The sequence below is a fragment of the Motacilla alba genome, chromosome 14 (assembly GCF_015832195.1).
Source record: "Motacilla alba alba isolate MOTALB_02 chromosome 14, Motacilla_alba_V1.0_pri, whole genome shotgun sequence".
NCBI lineage: Eukaryota > Metazoa > Chordata > Aves > Passeriformes > Motacillidae > Motacilla > Motacilla alba.
Window position 1 is genome coordinate 1,549,122 of NC_052029.1, and position 27,077 is coordinate 1,576,198.

Here is a 27,077-nt window from a genome sequence, read left to right on the forward strand (position 1 = left end):
GCGGCGCAGCCCCGTCCCGCCTCCCGGCGGGGCCCGGCCCGGTGGCGGCGCAGAGGCTGCGGGCGGCGGCGGGCACGGGCAGGAGGAGCGCGGCGGGCGCCGTGCGGGAACGAGATGCACTCGCTCTTCAGGAAACGCAACAAAGGGAAATACAGCCCCTCCGTGCAGAAGAAGAGGTGAGTGACCCGGTCCCGGGCACACCCGCTCCTCCCGGGACGAGCAGAGCCGCCATCCCGGGGATCCCGTCCCGCAGCGTTCCCCCCGCTCCGCGCCGGGGCTCGGCGGAGCTGATCCCCCCGAGGGGTGGGAGCCCTCCCGAGGAGTGGGAATACCCCGAGGAGTGGGAATCCCCCCAGGTGTGGGCACCCTCGAGTGTGAGAACCCCCGAGGTGTGGAACCCCGAAGTGTGACATCCTCGAGGTGTGGGCACCCTCTGAGTGGTGGTAGAGCCCCTGAGAACCGTGCGGGAACTCCGTGTTTGCCCCCCCGTGAAGTGTCAGCTCCTCCCCGAGCTGGGTCCAGCTCCTGCGCCGGCTCCGGGCACAGAGTTTGTGTCTTCGGCTCCCCTCCCACCGCAGCAGCTCCAGCGAGCAGGTTCCTTCGCTTCCCAGGTGCGTGCTGCGTCAGAGCTTAGGGGAAAATAGTCTGGTTGTTCTCCACCTTCGCCCCTGTTCCCTCTGGACCGAGGATTTGGTCCATCGTCGTTTCTTCAGCTCCCTCAGTCGGGGTGGGGACGCGTTTCGCTTGTACTAGTTGGGTTAAAAAAAAAAAAAAAAAAAAAAAAATGAAGAAAAAAAAAAAGGCAGCGTGTTGAATGTGCCCTGTGAAAGGTCACTGATAAATGGGAAAAGGTGTAAAAATCCCTCCCCAGGAAGGCTCAGCCTCTCTAGGCTGGACGGTGGACAGTCCCCAGCCCCTGCCTGCACCGGGATGTTTTTCCAAAGATGTGGATGTCGGGATTAGTTCAGAAACGTGTCCCGTGTTTCCCAGAGGAGCTGCAGGGGCTCTGGAGCATGTGCCGTGCTCCAGGATTCTGAGTGATTCAAGGATTCATGAGCCCAGCCCGTGGCTTGTTCATGCCCTTCCGTTCCTCTCCATCGGCACCAGTCCTGGCTGGTGGAGCCCGAGCAGCCGCCCCATCCCAAAAATCCTCCGTTTGGGAAGGAACTGGGGAGCTGCTGCAGAGGCTGAGGGGCCTTCGAGCGCCCAGAGAGGGAGCGGTCAGCCCAGAAGGCGCCGGCATTTCCCAAGCAGGGGAGCCCCCGGCTGCCCCCTGCTCCCGGGAGCGGGGCTGTGGCGGTGGGAGGCTGTTCCCCGCTCTGCCCGCCGCTGCCCTGGCACCGGGGATCGCTGAGCTCCCTCTCCCGGGGCTGAGGCTCCAGCCCCGGGGAAGGCTCCCCCGGCAGCCCGGCTGGCTCGGCAGGGCCGCCCAGGCTCCCGAAGCCCGGGGCACGCTCCGCTGCCAGATCCTGGCCCGGGGAGGGCAGGCAGGAGGACACAGGGGTGGCACGGGGGTGGCAGGGAGCCCTCGGAGCCTCCGCACCTCCCCGGTGGCCGCGGCGCTGCCCCGGGTGAAGGATGGTGCCAATGCCCAGGCGCATTTCCGAGCTCCGGGGATCGGTGGGCGGCTCGGAAGTGAGAAGCCCCGCAGCGGGCCCGGCAGCACGGCGCCGCGGGAGCATCAGCACGCCGTGAAGCGGGAGGAGACAGAGCTGCCCTGTGCGGGGCGCCACCGCGGGGCTGCGGCCGGGTACCCGCTGCGCCCCAGCCCGGGGTAGCCCGTGCTCTCTCCATCCGCCGGGGATCGGCGCAGGAAGGAAGATGCTTCCCTCCGCCGCCCTGCCTGCAGCCCAGCGGCCCCGGGCAGGTGCCAGAGCACCTCCGGAGGCTGCGGGCCAGGCTGGAACCTCTGTTTTTCTGGCTGGTGGCGGCTGAGGAAGCAGCGCAGGGCTGTGCCCGGGGCCACCCTCCCTCCCTCCCCGCGCCCCGGCTGTCCGTGCGCACCTCGGGGAGAGCTGTGCTTATTAGTCCCAATTTGTTAATTCCTGCCTTGGAGTTTACAAACATCTGTGAATCCAGGGAACACTCCCACCGTGTGGAAACAGCCCCACCATCAAGATGGGGAAGCCGGTGCCCGACCGGTTGAACAACTCGCTGGAGGAGGATTGCGAAGAAGCGAGGAGCTGCTGCCCCGTCCCCTGCTCCAGGCACTGCCAGGCTCCCAGGCGGCTCCCGCCCCGCTCTGCTGCCAGGAAAACAGAGCAACACTCCTAAAATCAACCGCCCGCCCCCGCCGTCAGCAGGGACCGGGATTTCGACACCGCGGGAGCCCGGCCTCATCCGCGGGGCTGCGCCTTGGGCAGGGCGCGGTGCCAGGGCGCTGCCCGTGACGGAGCCTTCAAAGCACCGAGGGACAGGGCGAGAGCCCAGCACCGGTTTGGCAAGAGAGAGGGGCACCGGAGCGTGTCCTGCCAGCCCTGGGAACCAGGGCCACGGGCTCGGCTGAGGGAGGCAGGGCTGCCCGGGGAGCATCGTCCAGCAGCAGGACAGAGCCTGGAGAGGAGCCATGGGAGCCTTGGTGGCTTCCTCAGCCTCGGGACAAAGCCTGCCCAGGATGGGAACACCTCCATGAATAGCACTGGCACCCAAACCAGGTGCTACAACCTCCCCATGAACAACTCTTTGTCCCCTGGATGTGACAGCCACCCTGTCCCAACCCCAAAGTGGCCCTCAAGACCCAGCAGCACCAGGGTCCAGGTCTCTCCTTAGGAATATCTGCTGCAGCTCTGTGATCTGTCTGGCCTCAAGGCCTCCAGGCTCAGTAGCCATCCCCATCCAGCCCTGGGCATCTCCCTGCCCTGGCTGGGGATCCTGGAGGATGATGGTGACATCTCTTTTGTCTCATGGACTTGCTTCTTCATTCTGCTCTCATCCCTGAGCATGGGAAGGCCCTGGGAATTCAGCCGTACCCACTGCGTTGTTACATGGATGCGTGTCCCTGGAAGGGAAGGCACATGCCTTGAACAGAGCCACAGCGTGGGGAAAATCACCAAACTCCTTCCACACCATGTTCCTCAAACACTTGCCATGCTCAGAACACAGGAGGTTGGCTTCTTCTTTTGATAGTCCAGGCCTGGCAGGTAGAAAGCAGCGAGGGAGGTGCGCTCACTGAAGTGCCCAGGGCCAGGCTGGACAGAGCTTGGAGCACCCCGGGATAGTGAAAGGTGTCCCTGCCCATCTAATTCAAACCATTTGATAATTTTATGATAAAAACCAGTTCAGCTCTCCCTCCTGTCAGCAGGAAAGTTGCTCATCCTCAGGGTCCTCGGGGTGAGAGCACCCACCCAGGAGCACTCCCAGCTCACCAGTGTCATTCCCCAGGTAAGAGGGGGTGCAGGCACTGGGACAGCTCTGCCTGCAGGGCTGGCACCCATTTCCAGAGGCTGTTTGGAAGGGCTGGAGTCAGCAGGTGAGTCAGGAGCTGCTCAGGGCTGAGGGCGGAGCGAGCCTCCCTTTGCCCGCCCTGTTTCTGCCCTCATTTCCATGCAGATTACAATGAAATATCACCATTCCTCCGAGGGAAGATAAATACAACTGGAACAGGCTGGGCTGAGCACAGCAGCCCTGCTGTCCAGCTACACCCTGACGTGGGCAGCTTGACAGAAGTCTGCTCTGAGTTTTCAGCCAGATCCTAATCTCTCCCAAACCTGAATTGCCGTAGCCAGAGCCCAGCCCTTGTGCTCTCTACCCTGCCACAGTTTCACTCCAGTGTCATTAAATGCAGCATGAGAGAATTTCAGGCAGCGGGAGCTGTGGCTGGGGGAGCTTTAAGGACATTCATAGCTCTGTGCTGTGGCCTTCTGGAGGATTCATTCAGTCTAACTCCTCCTAAAGCCCAGCCTGCAGCAGCAGGGCTGACATGGGAGAGCTTTCTATGAAATCTCTGTAAATGGACATTGAGTGGGGATGGAATTGGGAGCAGCAGTGAGTGGGCACTGCCTGCTGTGCTGGTTGTCCATGCCAGTGGTGGGATCAGACCCCATCCTCACCCAACTCCCCTGACCCTGGCCAAGCCATCCCACCAGGAGAAGCCTCTGGGATGGGAAGGTTTCCTACAGGAGAGCAGCATCCCTGAGCAGGACAGAGCCCTTCCCATAACCCTCCAGCAAGGATCAAGCTCACGGGACAAATTCCCAGCAGGAGCCTTCCCAGGGAACTTGGTCAGCTGGAGCAGTCAAAACTCAGGAGTGTCTGAACGTCCTCCCTTGGAGGGAGTAAGGAAACAGCCTCCTGGTTTGGAAAAAAGGAAACTTCAGCAATCAAAGGGATTTTCTACCACCTGCCAGCAAGCACAAGACCTTTGCACAGCCTGGATAAACTGATCTCTGGGAGGTTTGCTCCAAAACCTGCTCTTACCAGTGAGGGTGCAACCTAATAAGAAGAGAAAAAGACAAAGGAATAGAGGAAAAGTCCAGTTTTTAGCGGCAAAGCTTTCACATATCAATAATTATCATCATATTTGTCTGTTGAGAACCTCTCTTAATAAAAATCTCCCAACTAAAATATTAAGAAAAGCCCTAAGAAAACAGAAGAAAGAAAAATCTGAATCCAGAAAATTTCCCCTAAGCCTTCAGAAACACCTGAAGCCCTCTGAAAGCAAGGTCTTGAGGGCAGAATTGTGGTACATGGATGAAGTGCTGTCTGCCAGGGTGCAGCTGCTCCCTGCTGGTCCCTCAGCTGGGAGAAGCCCCAAAACCAGCTCCCATTCCCCATGGGAATGATCTGGGGTCCTTCACCCCAGCCAGGCAATGGCACTGAGAAAAATCAACTCTTCTGCTGAGCACAGCTTTCCATGAGAGAGATCATTTTTTCCTTCCTGAGCAGAGAATGTTAAAGTTCTCCAGAAATGGCAAAGCCAGTTTTTCCAGGCTTTTATTTATTTTTTTTTCATCTCTCAAACAAAGCCTTATCTATTCCAGCAGAGCAGCTCTGCATTTCCCCCCTGTGCTGCAGCCTCACAGGGGCCGTGCCCTGGGCACCTTCGCTCCTGGCTCTGCTCTGTCTCGTGTGTGCTGCCCATCCCAGCTGGGCTCTGGCCAAATCCGGCCCTTCTCCCTCCCTCCCCAGCTCTGCCCCATGCCCCAGCCATCCCCCCAGCCTGCTTTTTGGCCCTGGCATCCCTTTGTCTTCCCCTGCCAGCAGCTCTGCCCCAAAGCCTGGATGCATCCATGGCTCTTCTGGCAGCTTCCCAGAGGATCCTATCAGTCCCATCCACCCACTTCTCCTGGGACAGCCAAGGCTTCCTCACTGCTTTGCCCATCCATTTGTGCTTCTCTTGCACAGAATCATGGAATGGCTTGGGTCGTAAGGGAGCTTCAAGCCCATCTCATCCCATCCCTGCCATGGGCAGGGACACCTTCCACCATCCCAGGTTGCTCCAGGCCCTGTCCAACCTGGCCTTGGGCACTGCCAGGGATCCAGGGGCAGCCACAGCTGCTCTGGGCACCCTGTGACAGGGCGTCCCCACCTTTCCAGGGAACAATTCCTTCCCCAATATCCCATCTAACCCTGCCCTCTGCCAGTGGGAAGCCATTCCTCCTTTTCCTGGCACTCCAGCATCTTCCCCCTCGCAGCAGATGAAGCCAAACTCCTCCATCCCCTGGCATGGAGGTTCCAGCCAGGCTTCAGCTTTCCCTGTTCGACATCCAGCTGGATGCAGGGACTGTGCTCCTCCTCTGGTTTATCCACACAGCCCCAGCTGTGGTGGGGACAGGTGGGCAATTAACAGGCCTGATGATAATTAACAGGCCTGATGTTCTCACATCGGTGATGTCCAAGCTGGGTGATGAAGTGGCACCAAAGTGACAAGTGTGGAGAAATAAATAGACAAATGAGAGAGATCTCACACGAGAGGTTCCCATTCTCAATTATTTCTGTTTATTCCTGCACGCTTGTTATCCCTGCAATTCCAGCAGCAGTGGGCTGGGAGGAGCACAGCTGAGCTCAGGGCAGGATGGGGTGCACAGCAGCAGCTCCCCAACACTGCAGTTTGAGGTGCAGCTCCCATGGGAGTCTTTATGAGAGTTCCTTGTCCCACGGCCTCAGCAGGTGACTCTCACATAAACCACAGTGGTGCAGAGAGCAAACAGCTCCTCCGGTGTTGTCAGGAGAGCCCAGCCATGCCCACATTCCCTCCCAGCCTGTCCTTGCCTGCTCTCAGCAAGGCTGCATTTCTTTGCCCTGGTCACCCAGACACTGCAGGTTCTGGATCAGCAGGCAAATCACCCCCCCCGACACAGGGAACTGCCCTTCTCTGCCCTCCCCTTCCCCAGCCCCTCACCTGCTCCAGTCCTGCAGTGATGGAGAAGGGAATGTCACCGTCCCCAGGTGCCACGGGGCTAGAGGGAGACTCTGCCCCAGCCCTGGGTTCTGGAAGGCATTGAGGGCAGGAGCTGGGAGGGGGGTCCAGGGGCAGCACCCCCATCTTGGGAAGGGGCTGGCAGGGCACAGGTGATGACAGGGATGAGGAGAGATTGTGGCTCCAGCCTGAGAGAGGAGTGGAGGGAAGGGGACCAGGGGCTCATCCTCACCCCACACTGGCTGGGCAGTGAGGGACAGGGTCAGGGCTGAGTGTTGCACTCACTGCTTCCAGCACCTGAGATCAGTTTTGATGATGCAAAGTGAGCAAAAGGCTGGGCCGAGGCTCCAGGCTCAGCTCTCTAGGTCAGCAGCCTGAACCACAGCCACGCGTCCAAAAAATCCCAGCCTTAGGTTCATTTCCTCCCTACAATTTAGATGTTTCAGTCAGAACCAGAACTAGAAAAAGCTCAGACTTCTCCTGGGGTTTAGGATGGTTTTCCCATCCATGCTGAAATCCTTAAGATCCATCCTTGGACTTGGAGTCACTGAGACCAAGGCAGGGCACAGGGAGAGGAGCCAGCAGGAGCTTCCAGCTCGTCCCCAGCTCAGTGCCAGTCCAGCCCCCAGCCCTCACAGTGAGCATCCCAAGCTCCCACCTGGATAATGAACCTCTCTCACCCTCCAAGCTCAGGTGGCCTCCAGTGCAGGGTGGGAGGTGAGGAAGGCTCCTTGGTGGCCACAAGCTCTGCCAGGATGCAGGAGCTGCCAGCTCTGAGCAACCATCACCCAAAGAGACCCAAACACGTGTGGCACATTTCAGTCACCCACTCCAAACCACAGATTCCACCTGACTTCTGCCCTGCTTTCTGGGGGATGATGAAGGTTGGAAGAAACCCCAAAGTGGATTTTGAGGCGCTGCTTCTACCACTGGAGCAGGAGCCAGCCACCCACATCCCATCTCCCTGTGCACCCTGCACCCTCCAGCTGTGATTACTGAACACAGAATGAGAATCACCCTTGGAATTATTGCGACCACGACTCCCAATGACCCCTTCCTTGTCTCCTCTGCCCAGGAATGCCCACTGGGTTCATTGCTGCTGGTGCAGGAGGTGCCAGGCAGGCAGCAGGCACAGTGACGGGCACAAACCTCTGAGTACCATGCTGATGATGCAGCTTCTATAAAAAGAAAAAAAATCAGTGTAAACCATGCCCATAGCAGAACTTCCCAGGGAAGTGTGAACTTTTCTGGAGCTGTTGGATGCCACAAGGCTCCTGCAGCCTGGGGCAGGTTTGAGGTAGGGAGGAACAAGCCCAGAGCTGGGGTTTGGGTTTGTTCTGCTGCACTGAAGCGACAGCACACGGGGCAGGCAGGAACAGGTCCTGAAATTCAGCACCAGAGTCCTGGGGGAGCTGCAGCACCAATCCTGGGGTCAGTTCTGGGCCCTCCCAACACTGAGGAGCTGGAGGGTGTCCAGGGAAGGGAACAGAGCTGGGAAGGGGCTGGAGCACCAGGAGGGGCTGAGGCAGCTGGAAAGGGGCTCAGTCTGGAGAAAAGGAGGCTCAGGGGGACCTTGTGCTCTGCACAACTCCTGACAGGAGGGGACAGCCGGGGGAGTTAGGGCTCTGCTCCCAGGGAACGGGGACAGGATGAGAGGAAACGGCTTCAAATTGTGCCAAGAGAGGTTCAGATTGGATATCAGGAATATTCCTTCATGGAAAAGGTGGTCAGGCACAGGCACAACTGCCCAGGGCAGTGGTGGAGTCACTATTCCTGGAGGAATTTACAAGCTGTGTGGATATGGCACTTGGGGACATAGTTCAGTGGTGGCCTTGGCAGTGCTGGGGGAATGGTCGGACTCGATGCACTTGGAGGGTTTTTCCAGCCTTTACCGTTCCATGGTTCTACCTGGGGATGCAGGGACTCTCTGTGCCATGAGCCAGCACTGCTGGGATGCTGCTGCTCCCCCAGCCAGCCCTGCTGTCCCCAGCCAGCCCCACTCATCCTCTCCAGCTGCTCCGGCCGCAGTTGACACTTCCAAGTGCCACATAAAGATTCGTTCTGCCACCACATAATGAGGTCATTAAGGCTCATATGAAGGTGGTTGGGACTGCACTGAGCCAGCCCAGATGGCAAAGCAGCACAGCTGGGACACCCCAGCCTTGTCAGCAGCCTCAGCTCCCTCTGGCTGCAGGGATTTGGGGGGCACACCCTGCTCCTGCCCCCGGTCAGGGGTGGGAGAGCTGCGGGCAGTGCCTGGCACACGCCCCTGGAGCTGGCCCTGGCATGCTGCAGCCTCTCCTTGCAGCCAAAGTGACAGCAAGGAGATGAAATGTTTAAAATAACCCCAGCGATGCAGGGGCTGCGTCACGGGTTGTTCTGCCTCTGCTCCAGCTCCGCCGTCCCTGCGCTTGGATGGGAATATTTGGGCTGGCCCTGCACCCTGCCAGCCTGGCCAGCGTCACCCTGGGAGCAAAACCAGCGCCCAGCACTGCGAGAGATGCAATGTGTGTGACCCTTGCTGGTTTACAGCGCCAGCAGGTCCTTGCAGGGGACAGCCCTGAGCGCGGCGCAGAGCGGCTGCGGGCAGGGGCTGCCCACGGGCCACAGCCTCCAGGGGCCACCTGCCCTGGGGCAGGGCAGCCAGGGCCTCCCTGCTGCTCCAGCTCCACTGTTTCCACACTGGACCCCCCTCTCAGCACAGGGTGGGATTGTTGGGGTGTCTGTGCAGGGCCAGGAGCTGATGATCCCTGTGAGTCCCCTCCAGCTGAGGACATTCTGTGATTCTCTCCCTGTCCCTGCAAAGAGCTCTTTTCTTTCCTGCTCCGAAGCCGAGGGAGGCTCAGGCGTCGCTCCCGTTTCCAGCCGTCCCCACCCCCTCCTGGCCCACTGGCTGAGTATTTTGGAAAGAGTTGGAAGGCAGCAGTGAGTCACACACAGCTGCAGTGCCTGGCAGGCTCGGCTGGCCCCCGGCCACCCCCGGGGTCACGGCACCCTCGGCCACCCCCGGGAGCTGTGGCCGCCTCTGTGGGGTGACGAGATCCCCTCTTTTCTCCCCAGCATCTCCAGCAAAGAGCTGACCGAGCTCATCGAGCGCCTGCAGAAAAATGCTGACCAGGTGGAGAAAAACATCGTGGAGACCGACTCCCGAATGCAAAATGTAAGCAAGGCACGGTCCCACGGTCACAGCTCCCCCCAGCAGCTCCTCTCCCCTCCGCCTCCTGCCCCAGCCCGCGGCACTTCCTGGGCTCTCCCCTCCTCTCCTAGGCAGGTGTCGGTGCCTGCCCAGCCCTGCATCGGTACCTGGATTGTGAAGAGCTGCAAGGGTCATTTAAGGGTTATTGGGGTCCCCCCGCTCGTGGGAAGAGGGTGGGAGGGTGTTCCAGGCAACAGCCCCCCCCCCCCCCCCCCCAAATTCCCCCCTACCAGGGGCAGGACTGTGCAGAGTGGGGGTGTGCATCCCAGCGGGGAGCTGGGGTGGAGGAGGAGAGGCCTGAGCCATCCTCCTTATCCCAAAGGATGCATCCTGAGGTGATGCAGCTCCCCAGCCCTTCCCCAGCAGGTGAGATTGGGGCAGCCTTGTCAAGTGGAAGGCGTCCCTGCCCATGGCAAGGAGTTGGAGCTGGATGGTCTTTAAGGTCCCTTCCATCCCAAACCATTCCATGATCCTGTGACAGGAGAGGGGAAATGAAAATCCATCCCAAGTGGATGGGAGACAGCAGAACTCCTGCTCCTCTCCAGTGCCAAGGCAGAGTGAGGTGGAATGACCTCTTGGCCACCCAGAGGTGACCCTTCCTCCTGTCCCCACTGCTCAGGACCTGCACAAGATCAAGGCGTGCCAGCTGGCGCAGTACAAGGAGCTGACAGCACAGAAACTCTCGGAGTCTGACAAGCTGCTCTACGTGCTGGACGGGGATGCGGCCGTGGCCCGGCACATGAAGCACCCCCAGGGGGACATGATCACAGAAGAGTGAGTGCCACGGGGGCACTGTCCCCAGAGCCCTTGGACGAGGGGGAGGCCTCTCCAGGGGCTCTGCTCAGCTGCTGCTTGCAGTGCGGGGTTCACCACGGGCTCCTCTGCATTCCAACTCTCATTAGGGTGTGTGACCCACACCATCCTGGGCACGGGGAGTGTGAGATGATGGCAGCGTGGCAAGGTGGCACCTGCCCGCTGTGCCCCACGCTGTGCCCCAGGTGCCCTGAGCTCACAGCCATGGGAGCAGCCCCTGGCAGAGGGCAGAGCACAGGAACCTCTGCCCTCTCCCTGCCCAGCCATTGCACAGCACAGCTGCTGCCAGCCCGCCTGGGCTCTCCCCTAGGCACAGCCCACCATCCACGGGTGCCTGCAGAGGATCAGCTACACCCACCAATGCTAGTGCCAGCCATGCCCACATCCTGCATCCCACCCTCACTTTTCCCTTCCTGCAGCATCCGGCAGCTGAAGGAACGCGTGGCAAACCTGCGTGTGAAGCACGAGCAGATCTACAACTTCCCCCTGCAGCACATCGAGCCCCAGGTCAACTGGTCAACAGTGATCGAGGAGAAACAGGTACCCAGGGGGCCGCCAGTGTCACTGCCTGGCCAGTGGCACCAGCTGGGCAGGGACTCCTGCAGCTCCCCATGGAGAACCTGGCTCTTGGAAAACTTCCGGGCAGCTCCATAGTGGGAGCTGCAAAGAGTTGGGTGGCGGGGGAAGGGCAGAGGAGACAAGGCCGGCTGCTGTGGCACCAGGAGTCAGTGCTCGAGATGGCACTGCTCCTGGCCTCAGCATCCCCAGTCACCACCTGCTTTAGGCTCTACTCCATAGCCTTTATTTTTCATTTTATCCCACTCCCTGCACTCTTTCAGCCAGAGAAGGGTTTAACCCCCCCCCAAACTGGTTTTCCCATGGCTGCCCTCCAGCACAGCTGATTTCACCCACGCGCTCCTGGGGCATCCGTACACTGCAGCCACTGGAGCCCGTCCAAGCCCAGCTCCAGGGCAACTCCAAGAGGAGTTTTCTGGGTCTTGGCAGCCTCCCCCCATTCCCCCATTGCCAACCCCAATGCCTGTGCACCCCAGGATGCGCTGAGCAGCAAAGGCTTTGGGACTGACCTGCCGCTGGTCAACAGCCAAGTAGAAGAGCACAACATCTTCCACAACGAGGTCATGGCCATCGGGCCACACATCGTCAAGGAAGGAAGCAAGGTCAGCTCTCCTGCCCCTGTCCCTGCTGCCCTGGAGGGTCAGCCCTGGCCTGAGCCCTGGATGAAGGGGAGAGTGTCCCTGTCCCACCATCTAGAGTGCTAAAGCATGTTTGGGTGGGTGCCCAGATCCCCTCCCAGATCCTGTCCCAGGGGCTCTCTGCACGCCAGCTCTGGCTTCACAATGAGGCAAATCCCATAAACCACATCCCCTTCCAGCCTAAACCCACATCCCTCTGCACCCTCGAGCCCCTGTCAGAGCACCGCTCTCCAGACACCGCTCCTAACCGTCGCCTTGCTCCTCCTCCAGGAAAACATGAACGACTTCCAAGCCAAATACCAGAAGCTGCTGGTAAGAGCCCCTGGGATCCTGGGGGAAGACCCCTCCTGGAGGGGTGCCTTGTTGGGGTGGCCCTGGGGGACGCACAGAGAGGAGCTTTGGGCTGAGCTGTTCCTGTGCCCCCCGCAGGCCGGCTCCCAGCAGCGGCAGCAGGACCTGAACTCGCTGCAGGATTACATGCAGCGCTGCACCAACAAGCTCTACTGGCTGGATCAGCAGGCCAAGGACAGGACCCATTACGACTGGAGCGACCACAACCTGGACTACCCCAGCCGGCGCCGCCAGTACGAGGTCTGTGCTCCCCGCAGCCTGGCCCTGCTCTGGCTGCTGCTGGCCAAAGGGCAGCTGGATGGGGACAGGAAATGTTCCTTCTCCCGTGCCTCAGTCTCCCCCAACCCATCGTGAAGGGCTTTGAGATGTGCAGCTGGTAGCACAGGGATAGTGAAGTTAATCCTTACCTCTGCCAAAGATAACGCGATAGGGAAGCGTCCCCATGATAGGGACAGCTCCCTCACCCTCCTGTCCTTTATCTCAGTGCTGGCTTGGCAGCAGTCACATCTTAAGCAACATCTGCAAGGGAAGGAAAAGTGAAAGCTGCAGTGGGAGGGCAGCACACTGTCTTGTGGAGCTGCTCAGCCCCAGAGTGCAGCCAGGGTCCCCTCCCTTTCATGGGGATAAATATCTTACCTCTCTCCATCCAGAACTTCATCCACCGGAAGCTGGAGGAGAAGGAGGAGGCCATCAACAAGCTGCACGCTGATGGGGATCAGCTGCTGGCCCAGAACCACCCCGGGAAGAACGCCATCGAGGTGAGCACCAGGGATGGGTCCCAGCTCCCCAGCCACCCTGGAGCATGGGAGACTCGCCCAGCCCTTCTCCAGAGTGGGACCCAGTGCCAACACCACTCGTGACTTTAGTTCCTGAGATGCCAAGGGGGAAAAAGCCTCCTTCACTTGCAGATGTGTAAACACCACAGGAGGAGCAAAGATAAACCTAAGGAGCTCTTCCCGTCTTCCTCATTCCTGTGGCAATTACCTTGTGCCCACCTAGAGAGGACAAACTATGGTGGAACCGTTCCCTGTTTGGTGGGAGGATGGACACAAGGACGTGCCACCTGCACACAGCCTGTGTTGCCATGGGATCATCCCAGCCTTGGGTATTCCCATCCTGGGCTCCCCCTGAGAGCAGCTGGGTGGCTCCAGAGGCAGCCAAAGAGCTGCTCACTGAGGATGGCAACTGGGACTTCCTGCTGGGCAGTTCAGGCTTCCCCTGCCACGGGGGTCCCGCTGATGTCCCCTGCCACCCCTGTGTTGCAGGCTCACATCGAGGCTGTGCACGCCGACTGGAAGGAGTACCTGAACCTGCTGATCTGCGAGGAGAGCCACCTGAAGTTCATGGAGGACTTCCACAAGGTACCACATCCCTGGGGGCAGTGGCTTGTTGGAGCCCAGAGAGCGGGTGCTGGGTTGCAGGAAATCCTAGAATACAAAAATTCCTGCTGCTCTGGAAGCTGGGTAGAAGAGATGGAGTGCTCTAAAGCCAGGATTTTTAAGGCTAGGAGATCACCTTGAGCTGCCAGAAGACAAATCATAATTGCTCAGGCACCAAAGGTAAGTGATTGCTTGGCCAAAGCATGACTTGCAGAAAGTTTCTGCTTTATCAGAAGTGTCATGAGCCACAGTCGGTGTCAGCTTCCTTGTCCCCAGTACAGCAGAGATCCCTCACCCCCAACCAGGACATGGGGAGAGCTTCCGTGCTCCTCTGGGAAGCAGAACAGGTCCATGTAGGAAGTCCCAGCTGCTACAAGCCGAGCTGCCCCCCAGGGAGCCCGGCACAAGGGCTGAGTGTCCCAGCTGAGCTGGGAGACAGATGTCTGCTGGATAAATGGTATCCGACAGCCAGGGAGGCTGTGCAGGGGAGCCGGTCGGGCTGGATTCCTCTCCCACAGCCTGGGCGTGTTCACTGATGAGTCTCCTGCCAAAGCTGAGCTGTGGTGCCCAGCCCAGGCAGCGCCTGTTGTGGGGATCTGCCAGAACAGCTGCCCCAGGGGATGGTTTGTGTGTGGAAGGGCTTGGCTCTCCCTTCTGCTGGCGCTGGCAGTGGTGGCACCACACACCGTGATGATGCTGTCCCAGTGAAACAAAAGTGAGAGCAGGGAAAGGCGGGATTTAACAGCTCTGCATGGAATAAGCTGCTCCTTCCTGGTTGTTGTTTCCTTCCGTCTGATGTCCTGAGCAAGGGAAATAGTGATCCCTGGCCTTTCTCCACATATTCTAGGTGTTCAGATGCCCAGAGTAGCTCCTGGTGGCCGTGTGAAGACCATGCAGGGTCTGCTCCATGTTTCAGCAGGATCCTCTCTCACAAGAAACTTTCCCTCTCTGCAGTTTCAGAAGGACGCCAAGGATGCTCAGGAGCTTTTGAAGAAGGTGGATACAGACCTGGACCAAAAATTCAGCCCGGAGTTCAAGGACAGATACCAGCTGGAGTCCCTCCTCCGGGAGCTGGATGTGAGTGTCTGCAGGCAGCACTGCAGGGGAGGCGGCAGCAGGAGCCACTGTCCCCATGGCACTGGCACAGGGATGTCCCTGCCCGTGTGGGCACCTAGCCCAGCTTTCTCCGTGGGGAGCAGCAGCGCCGTGCTGCTGCCTCCCTGTGCCCGGCCTTCCCCGAGCTCTTCCTTCCCCCCGGCTAGAGATTGCCTCTCCCCTAGCAACGTAATTGCTCACTGGGCTGGTTTTTATTTGTTCTCTCATTGAGTTAGCACTCGTTAGGGGTGGGAGCATAATTAGACCTGCTGCCAGAGGAGGTTGTGGAGCTCGCTGTGCTGCAGTGAGCTGGGCTGGAGATCGCCCACTTGGGAAGGGCTGTGCTGAGCCTGAGCCTGAGCTTAAGCCTAAATCCAAGCCCAAGCCCAGCATGCTGCAGCAGGCCCAGCTGCAGGTATCCTGGGACAGCTGATAGCTCTTCCCAAGAGCTGTCCCCTCTGCTCCTGCATGCTCCATCTCACTCAGCATCTCGGGATCTCCACCTTTAGGGCTAGAAATAGAGCAGCTACTGGAGAGCCTTGGGACAGGGCTGGAATCAGAGCTGGGAGCGGGGCTATGCACCAACACGCAGCCACGCTGGTGTGGGCCGGGCACCAGGGAGCCCTGTCCGCTGGCATGGCAACCCCTGGGCACGGCCCCAGCCCTCAGCCCGGCTGCAGAAGGAGGCAGGAGCGTGCAGGAGCACCTGGAACAGGAACACAGGGCTGCAGGAGGTGCCTTCGGCACAGAAGCAGCCGCAGTCTCTGTCCCGGCTGCCTGGGAATGAGCTGCTCCCTGGCTGTGAGAGCCCAGGAGTTCGCTCTTCCCCTGTTTTCCTACTGGTTCTTGTTGTTGCCCCGTGCCAGGACCAGGAGAAGGCCCTGGACAAGTACGAGGCCGTGGTGAAGTCGCTGCAGGAGCGCAGCCAGCAGGTGCTGCCGCTGCGGTTCCGCCGGCAGCCGCCGCCGCAGCCCATCCCCGTGGAGGCGCTCTGCGAGTACGAGGGCGAGCAGGTACCGCACCCCGGCCCGCAGCGGGCAGCGCTGCTCGGGGCCACGGCCGTGGAAGCGGCACCGGGGGCAGGAGCAGGTTTTCCCAAGCAGTGGCGGTGGCTCCTGCAGGGGGAACGAGGCAAAGGTCGCCCTCGCCCCGGTGGGAAGAGCAGGTTTTGCAGCGGAGGGGCAGGAGGGATCTGGGGGAAACGCAGCCTCGCTGCCTCTCGCACACCCTGGGGATGTTGCGACAGCACAGCTCTGTCACATTCCCACGCTCCCTGAGCTGGTGTCCCGGCGTGTTCCTGACCAAAGGAACGCCCCACCGCCACCGGCCGCTCCCAGCCCGCATCCCCGCATCCCCACCGCCACCGGCTCGGTCTGAGGGCTTGCCAAAGGGATGGGATAGCAGAGCCGGCAGCCACCATGGGAGCGGCAGGGGTGGGACAGGGGCCAGCAGCTCCAGCTAACTCGGCTGCCTGCTTCTCCGAAAAGGAAAGGCAGGGCACAGCCCTGGGAACGCCTCCTCATCTCTGCCCGAGTGGGAATTCGCTTGCCGTGGCTGTCGCAAGAGGCACGGCTTGGTGCCTGCAGGCTGCGGGCAGGGAGGAGCAGGCACATGAGTTTCTGGCGAGGGGCAGGCTCCCGGAGAAGCCGGGAGCAGGGCTCGGGGCTGTGCCGGTCCTGCCCCGGCGGCTGCAGCGGCGGGCGGTGGTTCCGGCCGTGCTGCTGTGACCGGTTCTGTCCCCCAGGGCCAGATCAGCCGCGGAGCCCACTACACCCTGCACAGGAACAGCGGCGACCTTTGGGAAGTGGCCGACAGCGCAGGAGACACCATCAGCGCCCCCGGGGTCTGCTTCATGATCCCCCCGCCCGACCCAGAAGCGATAGCCCTGGCAGAGCAGTACGTGCCTCCAGCCTGGGCGGGACCGTCCCGCTGCCCCTCAGCCCCTGCCCGCCCAGCCCCAGCCCTGCCAGCGGCGCTGCTCCCCGGTCTGGCGCCCCAGGGATTCCCGCAGCGAAGCCCTGCCTTCTCGAAGCCTCAGGCTTCCTCCCGAAGGGATTCTTGCCCCTTCCTGCTTGCCCACAAGATCCCACTTGGCAAAGGGAGGTCGGCTCAGAGCCACCCAGGTTCCCCCTGCTGTGGGGGGCCATTATGGCCAGGGGAGCTGCCCACCCCTCCCTCAGCAGGCAGGTTCCTGCCTGGCTGCCTCTGCCCTGTTCTAATGAAGACGCTGCTCTACCCCAGCATGGGGTGAAGGTGCTTTTTCCCCCACCTGCCTCATGGCTGCCTCGAGGAGCAGCCCCCACAACCCCTCCAGAGCCAGAGCTCCTTCCTGGAGCAGCGCCGGGATGGTGACAGGGTGATGGAGAGGCTGAGGGTCTGACTGACCTCCTGCTGTCCCGTTCTGCAGAATTGCCAAGCACTATGTGGCCGTGAAGGAGAAGACCAACAACTGCAAGAATGTTCTCCAGCAGCGCTATGAGGGGCTGAAGGCAGACAGCATAGGAGGTGTGGGGCAGGAGGGCAGCCTGGGGCACAAAAAGTCTTGAACTGAGGTGGTGGAACATCTTATGGGGATGTTCCCATCTCCTAAGGGTCTTGGGAAAACAGTGCTGGATGGGTGGGGGGCAGAGCAGCCAGGCTGTGGTCACAGCAGGCCAGGCTGGGGGAGTGCAGCAGGATGAGGGTTTGGCACTCACCAGCGGGACTGAGCCCACACCCAGCTCCAACCAGCTTTAATCTGGTCTCCTCTTGTTGTCCAGATGCTGCATCAGTTCGGGGACGCCAGCTCCTGGCAGGGCTGGAGAAAGTCAACAGCGACCTGGAGAAGCAGGAGAAAGCAATAACAGCAAACCTGCGGCCGCCGCTGGAGCAGAGCCGGGCAGTGCAGGACAGCACCGAGCGCTCCAAGGACCTCAAGGTGGGGCTGTGGGGCTCAGGGACGGTGCCTGACAGAGCCCGTGCTCCCAAAGGGTCTCCAGCGGGGTTCTCAATAGCCAAGGGTGCTTAAGGTGCTCCCTGAGCCCTGGAAATGGGATGTGGAGGGATGCTCACAGCTTCTTCCAGTAGAGATGGGGAGCAGCCCTATGAGCAGCCTCACAAGCCCAAAACCTTTGCCTTGCTTCTGGCCCAGCTCTGTCGAATGGGAAAAAAGCGATGGCTGTAGGTGGTGGCTGTGAGGATGAGAGGGGAGCCCTCAGGTTTTGACCTGCCCATCATCCGAGCACAGTTAACTTTGCCCCCACTATCACCAGCTCAGAGAGGAACAGGAAAACCCTTGTGGTCCGAGGCTCCTGCTCCTCCAGGCTCCAGTGCCAGTAGCATCCAGCTCCTTTCCTCTTTTTCAGACCCCTAATTAAACCAGGCTCCGTGCCACAAACCTCCCTTGGTTTAGGAGGAAGTTTAGGTCCTGGTTACATCACTTGCCCAGGGCTGTGTCAAAATCCAGGTGCTACCACAAGAGAAAGCAAATTGCCCCAACTGCCTGCAGCACTTTGATGTCCAGGCAAGGATTCATCTGTCAGAGCCCAACGGCCCAGATGAACCCAGCGTGTCCCTGACAGAGCTGGAGCTGTTGGGAACCACTCCCCGGCTGGACTTTCCTCGCTAAGGAGAGACAGGTCAAAAGAAAGTCAGCCAAAAATATCCTTTCGTGCCCTGCAGGGCTGGAAGGCACCTTCCACCAAACACAAATCCTCAGCCCTGACTTCCTTGCTCACCCTGGCCAGCCAAGTGTGGCTCCTCTGTAGCTGCCAGGTCCTGGCTCAGCTGCTCTAAAGGCTTTGTTCCTCCTGTAGAACATCACCAACGAGGTAATGTGTTCCTCCTGCTTTGTTCCTCCTGTAGAACATCACCAACGAGGTCCGTCGGATCGAGCCCGAGAAAACAAGGAAGATCCAGGAGTGCGAGGCCTTCATCGAGTCCGTGCCCAACACGGGCAGCGCGACCCTGGTGAGGAACAAGGTGGAGAACACCAACAAGAAGTACGAGCGCGTGGTGCAGCTGCTCAGCGCTGCCCAGGAGAAGTAAGCCATGGCTTAAATCCCAGCTTGAGCCCGAGCTAAGGCAGGATCCTGCAGGAGGAGGGTGCAGATGTGCTTAGACACCTTCCTCGTGTCCTTACAGAGTTGAGGTGGCCACAAACCTGGAGAGGAGCCTCCAGCAAGGCCGAGACCTGCTGTCAACCTATGAGAACAAGCTGGTCATAGATGACACGGTACCGGAGGACTTGAGGGTGGTAGACAGGAAGAAGGAAGAGCTGCTGGTGAGTTTCCTGCCCTGTTTGCATGCTGCACATGCAAAAACACTTTCCAAAAGCTGTGGTGATTCCTGCTCAACACCTAAGCTTGGATCTGTTGGTGACAGGATGGCCTCCCCCAGCTGGGGGTGAGAGCTCACCTTGACTACAGTGATCCCCAACTGCTTCAGACACACACACTTCCCATCCTCAAATCAAACCAAATCAAACCAAATAAAATCAAATCCAACTTGAAGTCTTGGGATTTGATGAAAGGACTAATGCAGATGCATTCCCTCTCTACTCTGCCCTTGTCAGACCCTACCACAGCAGGGCTGTGTCCAGGTCTGGAGTCCTCAGCACAAGAAAGACATGGACCTGTTAGAGCAAGTAAAGGGAAAACACTCCCAGGGCTGGAGCCAGGCTGGGAGAGCTGAGGGTGCTCAGCTCGAGAAGAGAAAGCTCCAGGGAGTCCTTAGAGCCCCTTCCAGGGCCTAAAGGAGGCTTATAAAAAAGAGGGAAAGAGACTTTTTACTTGGGCAAATACTGACAGAACAAGAGGATTATTTTTAAACTAAAAGAGAAAATATTTAAATTAGATATTTGGAAGAAATTCTTGGCTGTGAGGGTGGGCAGGGCCTGGCACAGGGTGCCCAGAGCAGCTGGGGCTGCCCCTGGATCCCTGGCAGTGCCCAAGGCCAGGCTGGACAGGGCTTGGAGCAGCCCGGGACAGTGGAAGGTGTCCCTGCCCATGGCAGGGTTGGGATGAGATGAGCTTTAAGTTTTTTTCCAAACTGAAACCTTCTGTGATTCTTAGAGAAGTGAAGGATAAAATGGTCCGGGAAAAGCAACTCAGTGGCCTGATACTGGAAAGATGGGCCTGGCAAGGCTTTGAGAACAGTTATTGCTTGGAAAAACTACCCAAAGTGGCAATTCTTCTGCTATACAAAGACCAAGAAATGCCTAAGCCAGAATTTTCTGTGCTCCTTCAGCTTTTCCATGAAATCCCAAGTTCACATTAACATGGAAGAGCTTTCACTGCTCCTTCCACATTTGCTGCAGTGGCAAGAACAGGATCTAAGCCTTGCATGAGGAACAGCAGCTATTTTGCACTTCGCATGGTTACTTTTAAAGGTCAGCAGGTCGAGGAGGGAGTAAGAGGTAGCTTTTCTCCCTGTCAGGTTTACCAGGTGGTTCTGCTTACCACGTAAGCCTTGAGCTTGGCTTTTTCCACAACTGGTGGCACTGCTGCAGCTCAGCCCTGCAGCTCAGCCCTGCAGCTCCAGTGCAGTTGCTGGAGTCAGCTGGGTGGGTGACAACAGCGTGAAACCCCAGAGAATCCCCCTCTCCTGCTCTTTCCCCACAGGCCATGGGCAGCGAGCTCCAATCCAAGAAGTTCCTGCTCAGTGAAGCCGAGCAGAACCTGCAGAGGACCAAGACCTGCTCCAACACCCTGGCCAGCAAGTTCCAGGAGCACTGCCCCGACATCGAGCGCCAGGAGGCAGAGCTCTACAAGCTCAACCAGCGCTTCAACAACCTCAGCAAGCAGATCGACCACAGGTGAGAGCACAGGGCAGAGAGCTGGGATGTGTGCTGGGGAGCTGGAACCACGCTGGAACTGGAGGAGGCACAACACGGTCCTGGGAAGGAGGAGTTGCAGAAGGGCTTCCAGGGAGGTCGGAGGAGGAAGAGGGAGAGGTTGCTGGCATGTGCTGGCTGGGTAGAGCTGGGAAAACAAGGATTAGTTCTCTTGCAACAAAGGAGCCAAGAGAACAACTCTGGCTCAAATCCATGGCTTTAGGGAGCAGGGGAGGCGGGTTGGGTTAAGAGGTGTCTGCAGCAGGCACGGGAGATGGGACAGGACTGAAGCTGAGCTGATTTCTCCCACAGAACGCAAACCCTGCAGAAAGCAAAAAGTGCCTACTCCAACTACCGCACCAACTATGACAAGGTGAACCAGTTCCTGTGCAACATCCCCAACTATGAGCCCCAGGAGACTGACAACATCCAGCAAGTGGAGATGAAGCTCAAGAGCCAGGCGGTAATTCCCAGAGCGCCCCGGGCACCACAGGGAGAGAAGAGGGAACAAGGCTAAAAGAAACAGAACTTAAATAGCTCCTGAACATCAAATAGGAAAATACAAATCTTTATTAGATTTTTGTGCTCAAAGGTCCCATGGTCCTCCTGTGCCTTGTTCCCCCAAAGCAGGGCTACTCAAGGAGGTTGGAATTCTCCTGTGATTTTAATGGTAACCCCCCAAAAGGCTGAAGGATGTATTTGGATGTTGGGTTGCCTCTGACCTGTATCTCTGTGCACCCAGGCACTGCTCAGTGACATTGCAAGTAAGGAACAGGAGGTGCAGAAGGTCTCTGCCACAGCTCAGCAGTACCAGCAGGCAGTGAAGGTAAGGACTGAAATTCTGCCTGTGAGAGAACAGAGAAACAGAGTATTTGGGTTAGAAGGGGCCCTAAAGCCTATCTCATTCCATCCCTTGCCATGGGCAGGGACACCTCCTGCTGTCCCAAGTTGCTCCAAGTCCCATCCAGCCTGGCCTGGGACACTTCCAGGGATCCAAGGGCAGCCACAGCTTCTTTGGGCAATCTGTGCCAGGGCCAATTCCTTCCCAATATCCCATCTAATCTTGCCTTCTGCCAGTGGGAAGCCATTTTCCCTTCTTCTTGCACTGCAGGCCCTTGTCCCCAGTCCTTCTCCAGCTCTCCTGGAGCCCCTTTAGGCCCTGGAAGGGGCTCTGAGTTCACCCTGGAGCCTTCTCCTCTCCAGGTGAGCAGCCCCAGCTCTGCCAGCCTGGCTCCAGAGCAGAGGGTGGGGTTTTGTGGCCTTCCCAAAAAACAGGTCAAGGGGTGAAGTTGTTAAAGCCAGGGCAGCTTAGGAGGAGTCTGTGTGTGTGAAGGGGATGCAGCAATTTCACATTTCTCCTGGGAATGTCTTTGCACAGGACTACGAGTTGGAAGCTGAGAAGCTGCGTTCAATCCTGGACCTGGAGAACGGCCGGAATGGCTACACCAGCAAGAAGCCCAGGCTGCAGTCCCCAGCTGCCAAAGTGAAGGAGGAGGTAAGCAAGGGTGGGCCAGAGGAGAGCCAAGGCAGAGGGCAGCTCATGGGACCACTGGGGCTTTGCAAACGTCTACATTTACTGTGGGGACCTTGGTCCTACAGGGAATCACAGAGAATCAGGAGGAAGGGATTTTTAATAATTTTTTTGAACTGGGCTGACCAGAACGAGGGAGGGAAAATGCTGGATTTAACACTTTTGGAAGAGAAAAAGGAGGAGAAAAGCCAAAAACCTGGAAGCTTTTCCCTTCTCTAGACTTCCAGAGAGATTTCACCACCAAAGATAGAAATACTTACAGTGAGATGAGGCTACAAGCTGCTTACTTATGCAGGATCTGTTTGCTACCTGCCTGGTTCTTCCTCAGCTTCCTCACCTGGTCTTACTGCACCTGTTTTTGCTTATCTTGAGTAGAAAAATCACAGTATGACCGTGCGTGTGTCTGTGCATGAGAATCCCTCTCCCTTCCCCAAAACTTGGCCGTTCAGTGCTGTAGGTTTTTAGAGGAGCACCCAGAGCTACCAGTTTAGGGCATGATTGTTTCTGGCCTTCTCAAGCTCTTCCCAACATGTTTTTGCTCTGCAGGAAGCTGTTCTGGCAGCCAAATATACAGAAGTGAATGCTGTGAACAAGCAGAGGCTGCAGAACCTGGAGTTTGCCCACAGCCTCCTGCGGCAGGTGAGTGATCACAGGACCAAGGTGATGCTGAAGGGACACACGTGCAGGACCCAAGGCACGTGTGAATGGCACAAGTGGGGCTCTGCCAATACAAGCTGAACTGGGAACAAGTCTAGCTGGTATCTTGTCCCCCTAAATCATTAGTCAGCAGACACTTAAATCACAGACACCAACCTCCAGTCCCATTGCCCACTCATCCTAGGAAGCTCCATATGGTTTTTAACTCTCTTTTTGCCATTCTGTGGCAGAATTAGTGTCCCTTGTGGCTCAGAGCTTTGTTCTGACAGCAGCAGGCATGGCAGAAAGGATTTCTCAGGCTGGGAACCCACAGAGAAGTCCGTTTGCAAATGGGCCCTGCTCAGAGCTTGCCACAGCTCAACTCCCTCCTGTTGCTTTGCTGGAGGCACCAATCTCCTGGCCTGGGTCAAGAATAGTGTGGCCAGCAGGACCAGGACAGTTATTGTCCCTCTGTGCTGGCCCTGCTGAGGCACCTTGAGTTCTGTGTCCAATTCAGGGCCCCTCATGACAGGAAAGACGCTGAGGGGCTGGAGTGTGTCCAGGAAAGGGAACAGAGCTGGGGAAGGGCCAGGAGCACCAGGAGGGGCTGAGGTGGCTGGGAAAGGGGCTCAGCCTGGAGAAAAGGAGGCTCAGGGGGGACCTTGTGGCTCTGCACAACTCCTGACAGGAGGGGACAGCCGGGGGGGTCGGGCTCTGCTCCCAGGGAACAGGGACAGGAGGAGAGGGAACAGCCCCAAGTGCCAGGGGAGGGTCAGGTTAAACATCAGGAGAAATTTCTTCACTGAATGGGTAGTCAGGCTTTGAAAGGGGCTGCCCAGGGAGGTGGTGGATGTGTTCCACCATTCCTGGAGGTGTCCAACGGCTGGATGTGACACTCTGTGCTCTGGGCTGGGTAGCAAGGTGGGGATCGGTCACAGGTTGGACTTGATGATCTTGGAGGTTTTTTCCAACGTAATTATTCCGTGATTCTGTGATGATAAGCACCAAAAGTGTGATTGACTGGATTTTTTGGACTAATTTTTTTTGATACTTTTGCCAACAACAGCAGCCAGAGATTCAGGTGACACAAGACTTTGCCCAGACCAAAAAGTCTGTAAGGCCTGTGGAAGAAGTCTGGAAGTTGAAGAAAGAGCTTGAGGATGAGACTCAGCGTCGGCAACAGCTTGAGGCAGAGATTGAAGCCATTCAGAACAACATTGTCCACCTGCAAAACCAGAAGCCCCAAGAAACTGTGGTGAAGAAAGAACTGGTGAAGAAGGTGCCTGACCCCCAGCTGGAGGAGAGTTTCCACAGACTGCAGCAAAACCTGGCAGAGGAGCAGCGCAAGAACCAGGCGCTCCAGGATGAGCTGGAGGCTCTTAAAATCCGGCTGCGAGTCCTGGAGCACGAGAAGAGGGAAGGAGGGCAGGAGTACATAGTGAAAGAGGTGCTGAGGATTGAACAAGATAAGGCTCAAGCTGCTGAAATCCTGAAGCTCAAAGAGGAACTGGAAGAACTCAGGAGGCAGGAAGGAACCAGGGAGAGTGAAGTCATCCTCTTACGCCAGCAAATTGCTGTGCTGTCCAGCGAGAAGAACAAAGAGCAGGAGAAGGTGACGGAGAAGGAGGTGCTGAAGCTGCAGAACGATCCCCAGCTGGAGATGGAATTCCGGATGTTGCAGGAGACCAAGGAGAGGGAGAGCGCCCTTCGGCAGAAGCATGAGGAAGAGCTCAGCTTCCTCCAGGACAAGCTCAAGCGTCTGGAGAAGGAACGGGCCATCGCCGAGGGCAAAATCACTGTCAAGGAGGTGCTGAAGGTGGAGAAAGATTTGGCCATTGAGAGGGAGGTGAACGAGCTTCGGCGCCAGTACGAAGATGAGAAGTCCAAGGGCCGTTCCAATGAGCGGGAAAAGGCTGAGCTGCTCAGGAAGATCCAGCTGCTGGAGGAGGAGAACTCCAAGGTGGTTGTTCAGGAGAAAGTGCGTGAGATTGTGCGCCCAGACCCCAAGGCTGAGAATGAAGTTGCCAACCTTCGCTTGGAGCTGGTAGAGCAGGAGAGAAGGTACCGTGGTGGGGACGAACAGCTGAAGAGCTGCCAGAACGAGCTGGCTGCTCTGAAGAACAGAGGGCCCCTGGTAGAAGTTAAAGAAGTCATTAAGGAGGTCATTAAGTACAAGAATGATCCAGAAACCGAAAAGGAGCTACAGCGACTCCGGGAGGAAATCATAGAAAGGACCGGAGCTATTGAAAGAGCTGACCTGGAGATCTACCAGCTGAAACAAGAGATACAAGCTTTGAAAGACACCAAACCTCAAGTGCAAATGAAGGAAGTTGTTCAAGAAATCCTCCAGTTTCGGGAAGACCCCAAGACTAGAGAGGAGGTAGAGTTGCTGCGAGTGCAGCTGGCAGACGAACAAATGAAGCATATTGACCTGGAGAGGGAACGGCTTCTCCAAGAAGAAAAAGTAAGACTGAAGGAGGAAGAACTTTCCCAGGTGAAGGAGAAGGTGGTCCAGCAGGAAGTAGTGAAGTATGAGCAGGATCCTGCCTTGAAAGCTGAGGTGAACTCCTTCTCCCAGAGCATCGAGAGCGAACTGAAGCAGATCGATGGCCTCCGTGAGGAGCTGCGCAAGCTGCAGAGGAGACGCTCCGAGCTGGAGCGGCAGCTCGAGGAGCTGGAGAAGGAGAGACAGGCCCGCAGGGAGGCCGAGCTGGAGGTGCAGAGGCTCAGGATCCGGCTGAACGAGCTGGAAGAACAGGAAAGAGAAACGACAGAACGAGTGACTGTGAAACAGAAAGTGATCCTTCAGCAAGATCCCCAGCAGGAGAAGGAGCACTCCCTCCTCAAGCTGGAGTTAGAAGAAGAGAAGCACCGCAGACAAGTCTTGCAAACTGAGCTAGAAGCCCTGAGAAAAAAGCTCCTTTCTTTGGAGAAGATGGAGGTCAAGGAGAAAGTGGTCTTTTCAGAGAGTGTGCAAGTGGACAAAGGCGACACGGAGTACGAGATTCAAAAGCTGAAGAGCAACCTGGAGGAAGAAAGTCGGCGCAAGAGGGAGCTGGATGCAGATATCAACCGCCTGGAAACCAGGCTGTCCGAGGTGGAATTCAACAACTCCAAGTCATCAAAGGAGCTAGACTTGTTAAGGGAGGAAAACCACAAGCTTCACCTCGAGAAACAGAACCTACTGATGGAAACAAGGAGACTGCAGTCAGAGATTGAACTCACTGCAACAGAAGCTCAGGATTTAAGAAACATGACCCACGTGGACAGTGGAATAAACCTGGACTCCAGGTTCCAAGCTTTGGAAAGAGAGTTAGAGGATCTGAAGCAGTTATCCAGAGAAAAAGATACAGAGATTGAGCAACTCCAGAATCGCCTTAAGACAGTGGCTATCAAGAGGGAGCAACGAGAGAACCACCTGAGGCGCTCCATCGTGGTCATTGACCCCGACACAGGAAAAGAGATGTCTCCAGAGGAAGCTCACGTGTTTGGCCTCATTGAATGGAGCCTGTTTGTCAAACTGAAGAGCCAGGAATGTGACTGGGAGGAGATCTCAATAAAGGGTCCCAACGGTGAATCGTCTGTGATCCTCGACAGGAAGTCTGGCAGGGAGTTCTCCATCGAGGACGCCCTGAAGAGCGGGAGGCTCACCACGGCCCAGTACGACAGTTACCTCAACAAGGAGATGTCCATCCAGGAGCTGGCAGTCTTGGTGTCCGGAAGCAATTACACAGCGCTCGCTCCACTTTAGAAACTTCACTTCAAGAGCAGCCAGTCAGAGCTGCAGCACCTTGCAGACATCACTGCAAAGCCTCGCCCTCCTTCGCGCCTTCCAAACTGCTACAGCCTCTGCCCCGGCCATGCTACGCAGCCACTCCGCTTGTTGTCACACACTGCAGAAAACACTACCAGTAGTGGAAAACATCTGCCAACCTCCTGAAACCCCTCTTCCTCCCTGCCTACCAGAAAACAAGAGAAAGCCTTAGGACAGTGAAAAAGTTGTCTAAACAACTTTTAGACTTGTTCTAAAGTCCAAAAAGACTCAGTAGAACCTGCAGTTTCCTCAACTCCTACTCACATAGTCGCGTACGAAGCCATGTCAGGAGAGAGACTGAAGGTCCAGGTGACTCCGAGGTGACCAGCAGGAGCTGGTTACATCAGCTGCATGTTGATAAGCCAGACAGTCCCACCGTGGACAACTGACTCAATGATGGGCTCGTCCTCTGAGAAAACCAGCTCTGTGGAAACCAAGGTTTCAGCCCAGAATCACCATGTCAAGACTCATCACCACCATTTGTTCGCCTCTGTGCCTGTGCTGCTGGGGAAGAATGAAGGTGTACTTCGATGGCACCAGCCATTGATCCAGGAGGAGCATTCACACACCCCAGAGGTCAAGGAAAAGGACATGAAGAGATGGCAGAACCACCAGACACAAGGGGTTGTGCACAGCATGCAGAGGAACCCAACGCAGAGGGCCTCCCACAGGCAGCTCCTTCACTCGTGGTTAAAAGCTGTTAGTGCTGGTGTTTTCCTGGATGGAGTTACATGCAGCTACATGTTTCATTTACTTGTGTAAGGGAATGGGGAATAGAGGGGAATTCTATTTATAGTACAAAATAAAAACGCAGTGGTTCCAATCAGAAGGTGTTTGGTTTTCATTAATTAAGGCAGCCTCCTGATCTTTGAGTGTAC

At 57.5% G+C, this 27,077-nt stretch overlaps 1 protein-coding gene across 1 annotated transcript; it reads left to right on the forward strand.

The window, feature by feature from the left end:
• PPL (periplakin) lies at positions 1 to 27,028 on the forward strand. The gene is made up of 22 exons (XM_038151074.1): positions 1 to 176; positions 9,419 to 9,518; positions 10,174 to 10,328; positions 10,787 to 10,907; positions 11,420 to 11,545; positions 11,852 to 11,893; positions 12,011 to 12,172; positions 12,583 to 12,690; positions 13,198 to 13,293; positions 14,266 to 14,388; positions 15,273 to 15,419; positions 16,151 to 16,302; positions 16,814 to 16,911; positions 17,166 to 17,323; positions 18,250 to 18,428; positions 18,529 to 18,667; positions 20,007 to 20,200; positions 20,531 to 20,681; positions 20,961 to 21,044; positions 21,597 to 21,713; positions 22,296 to 22,388; positions 23,452 to 27,028. Exons 1-22 carry the CDS (start codon positions 115 to 117, stop codon positions 26,134 to 26,136), a joined length of 5,292 nt encoding a protein of 1,763 aa, XP_038007002.1. The 5' UTR covers positions 1 to 114; the 3' UTR covers positions 26,137 to 27,028.
• The last annotated feature ends 49 nt before the right edge of the window (positions 27,029 to 27,077 follow it).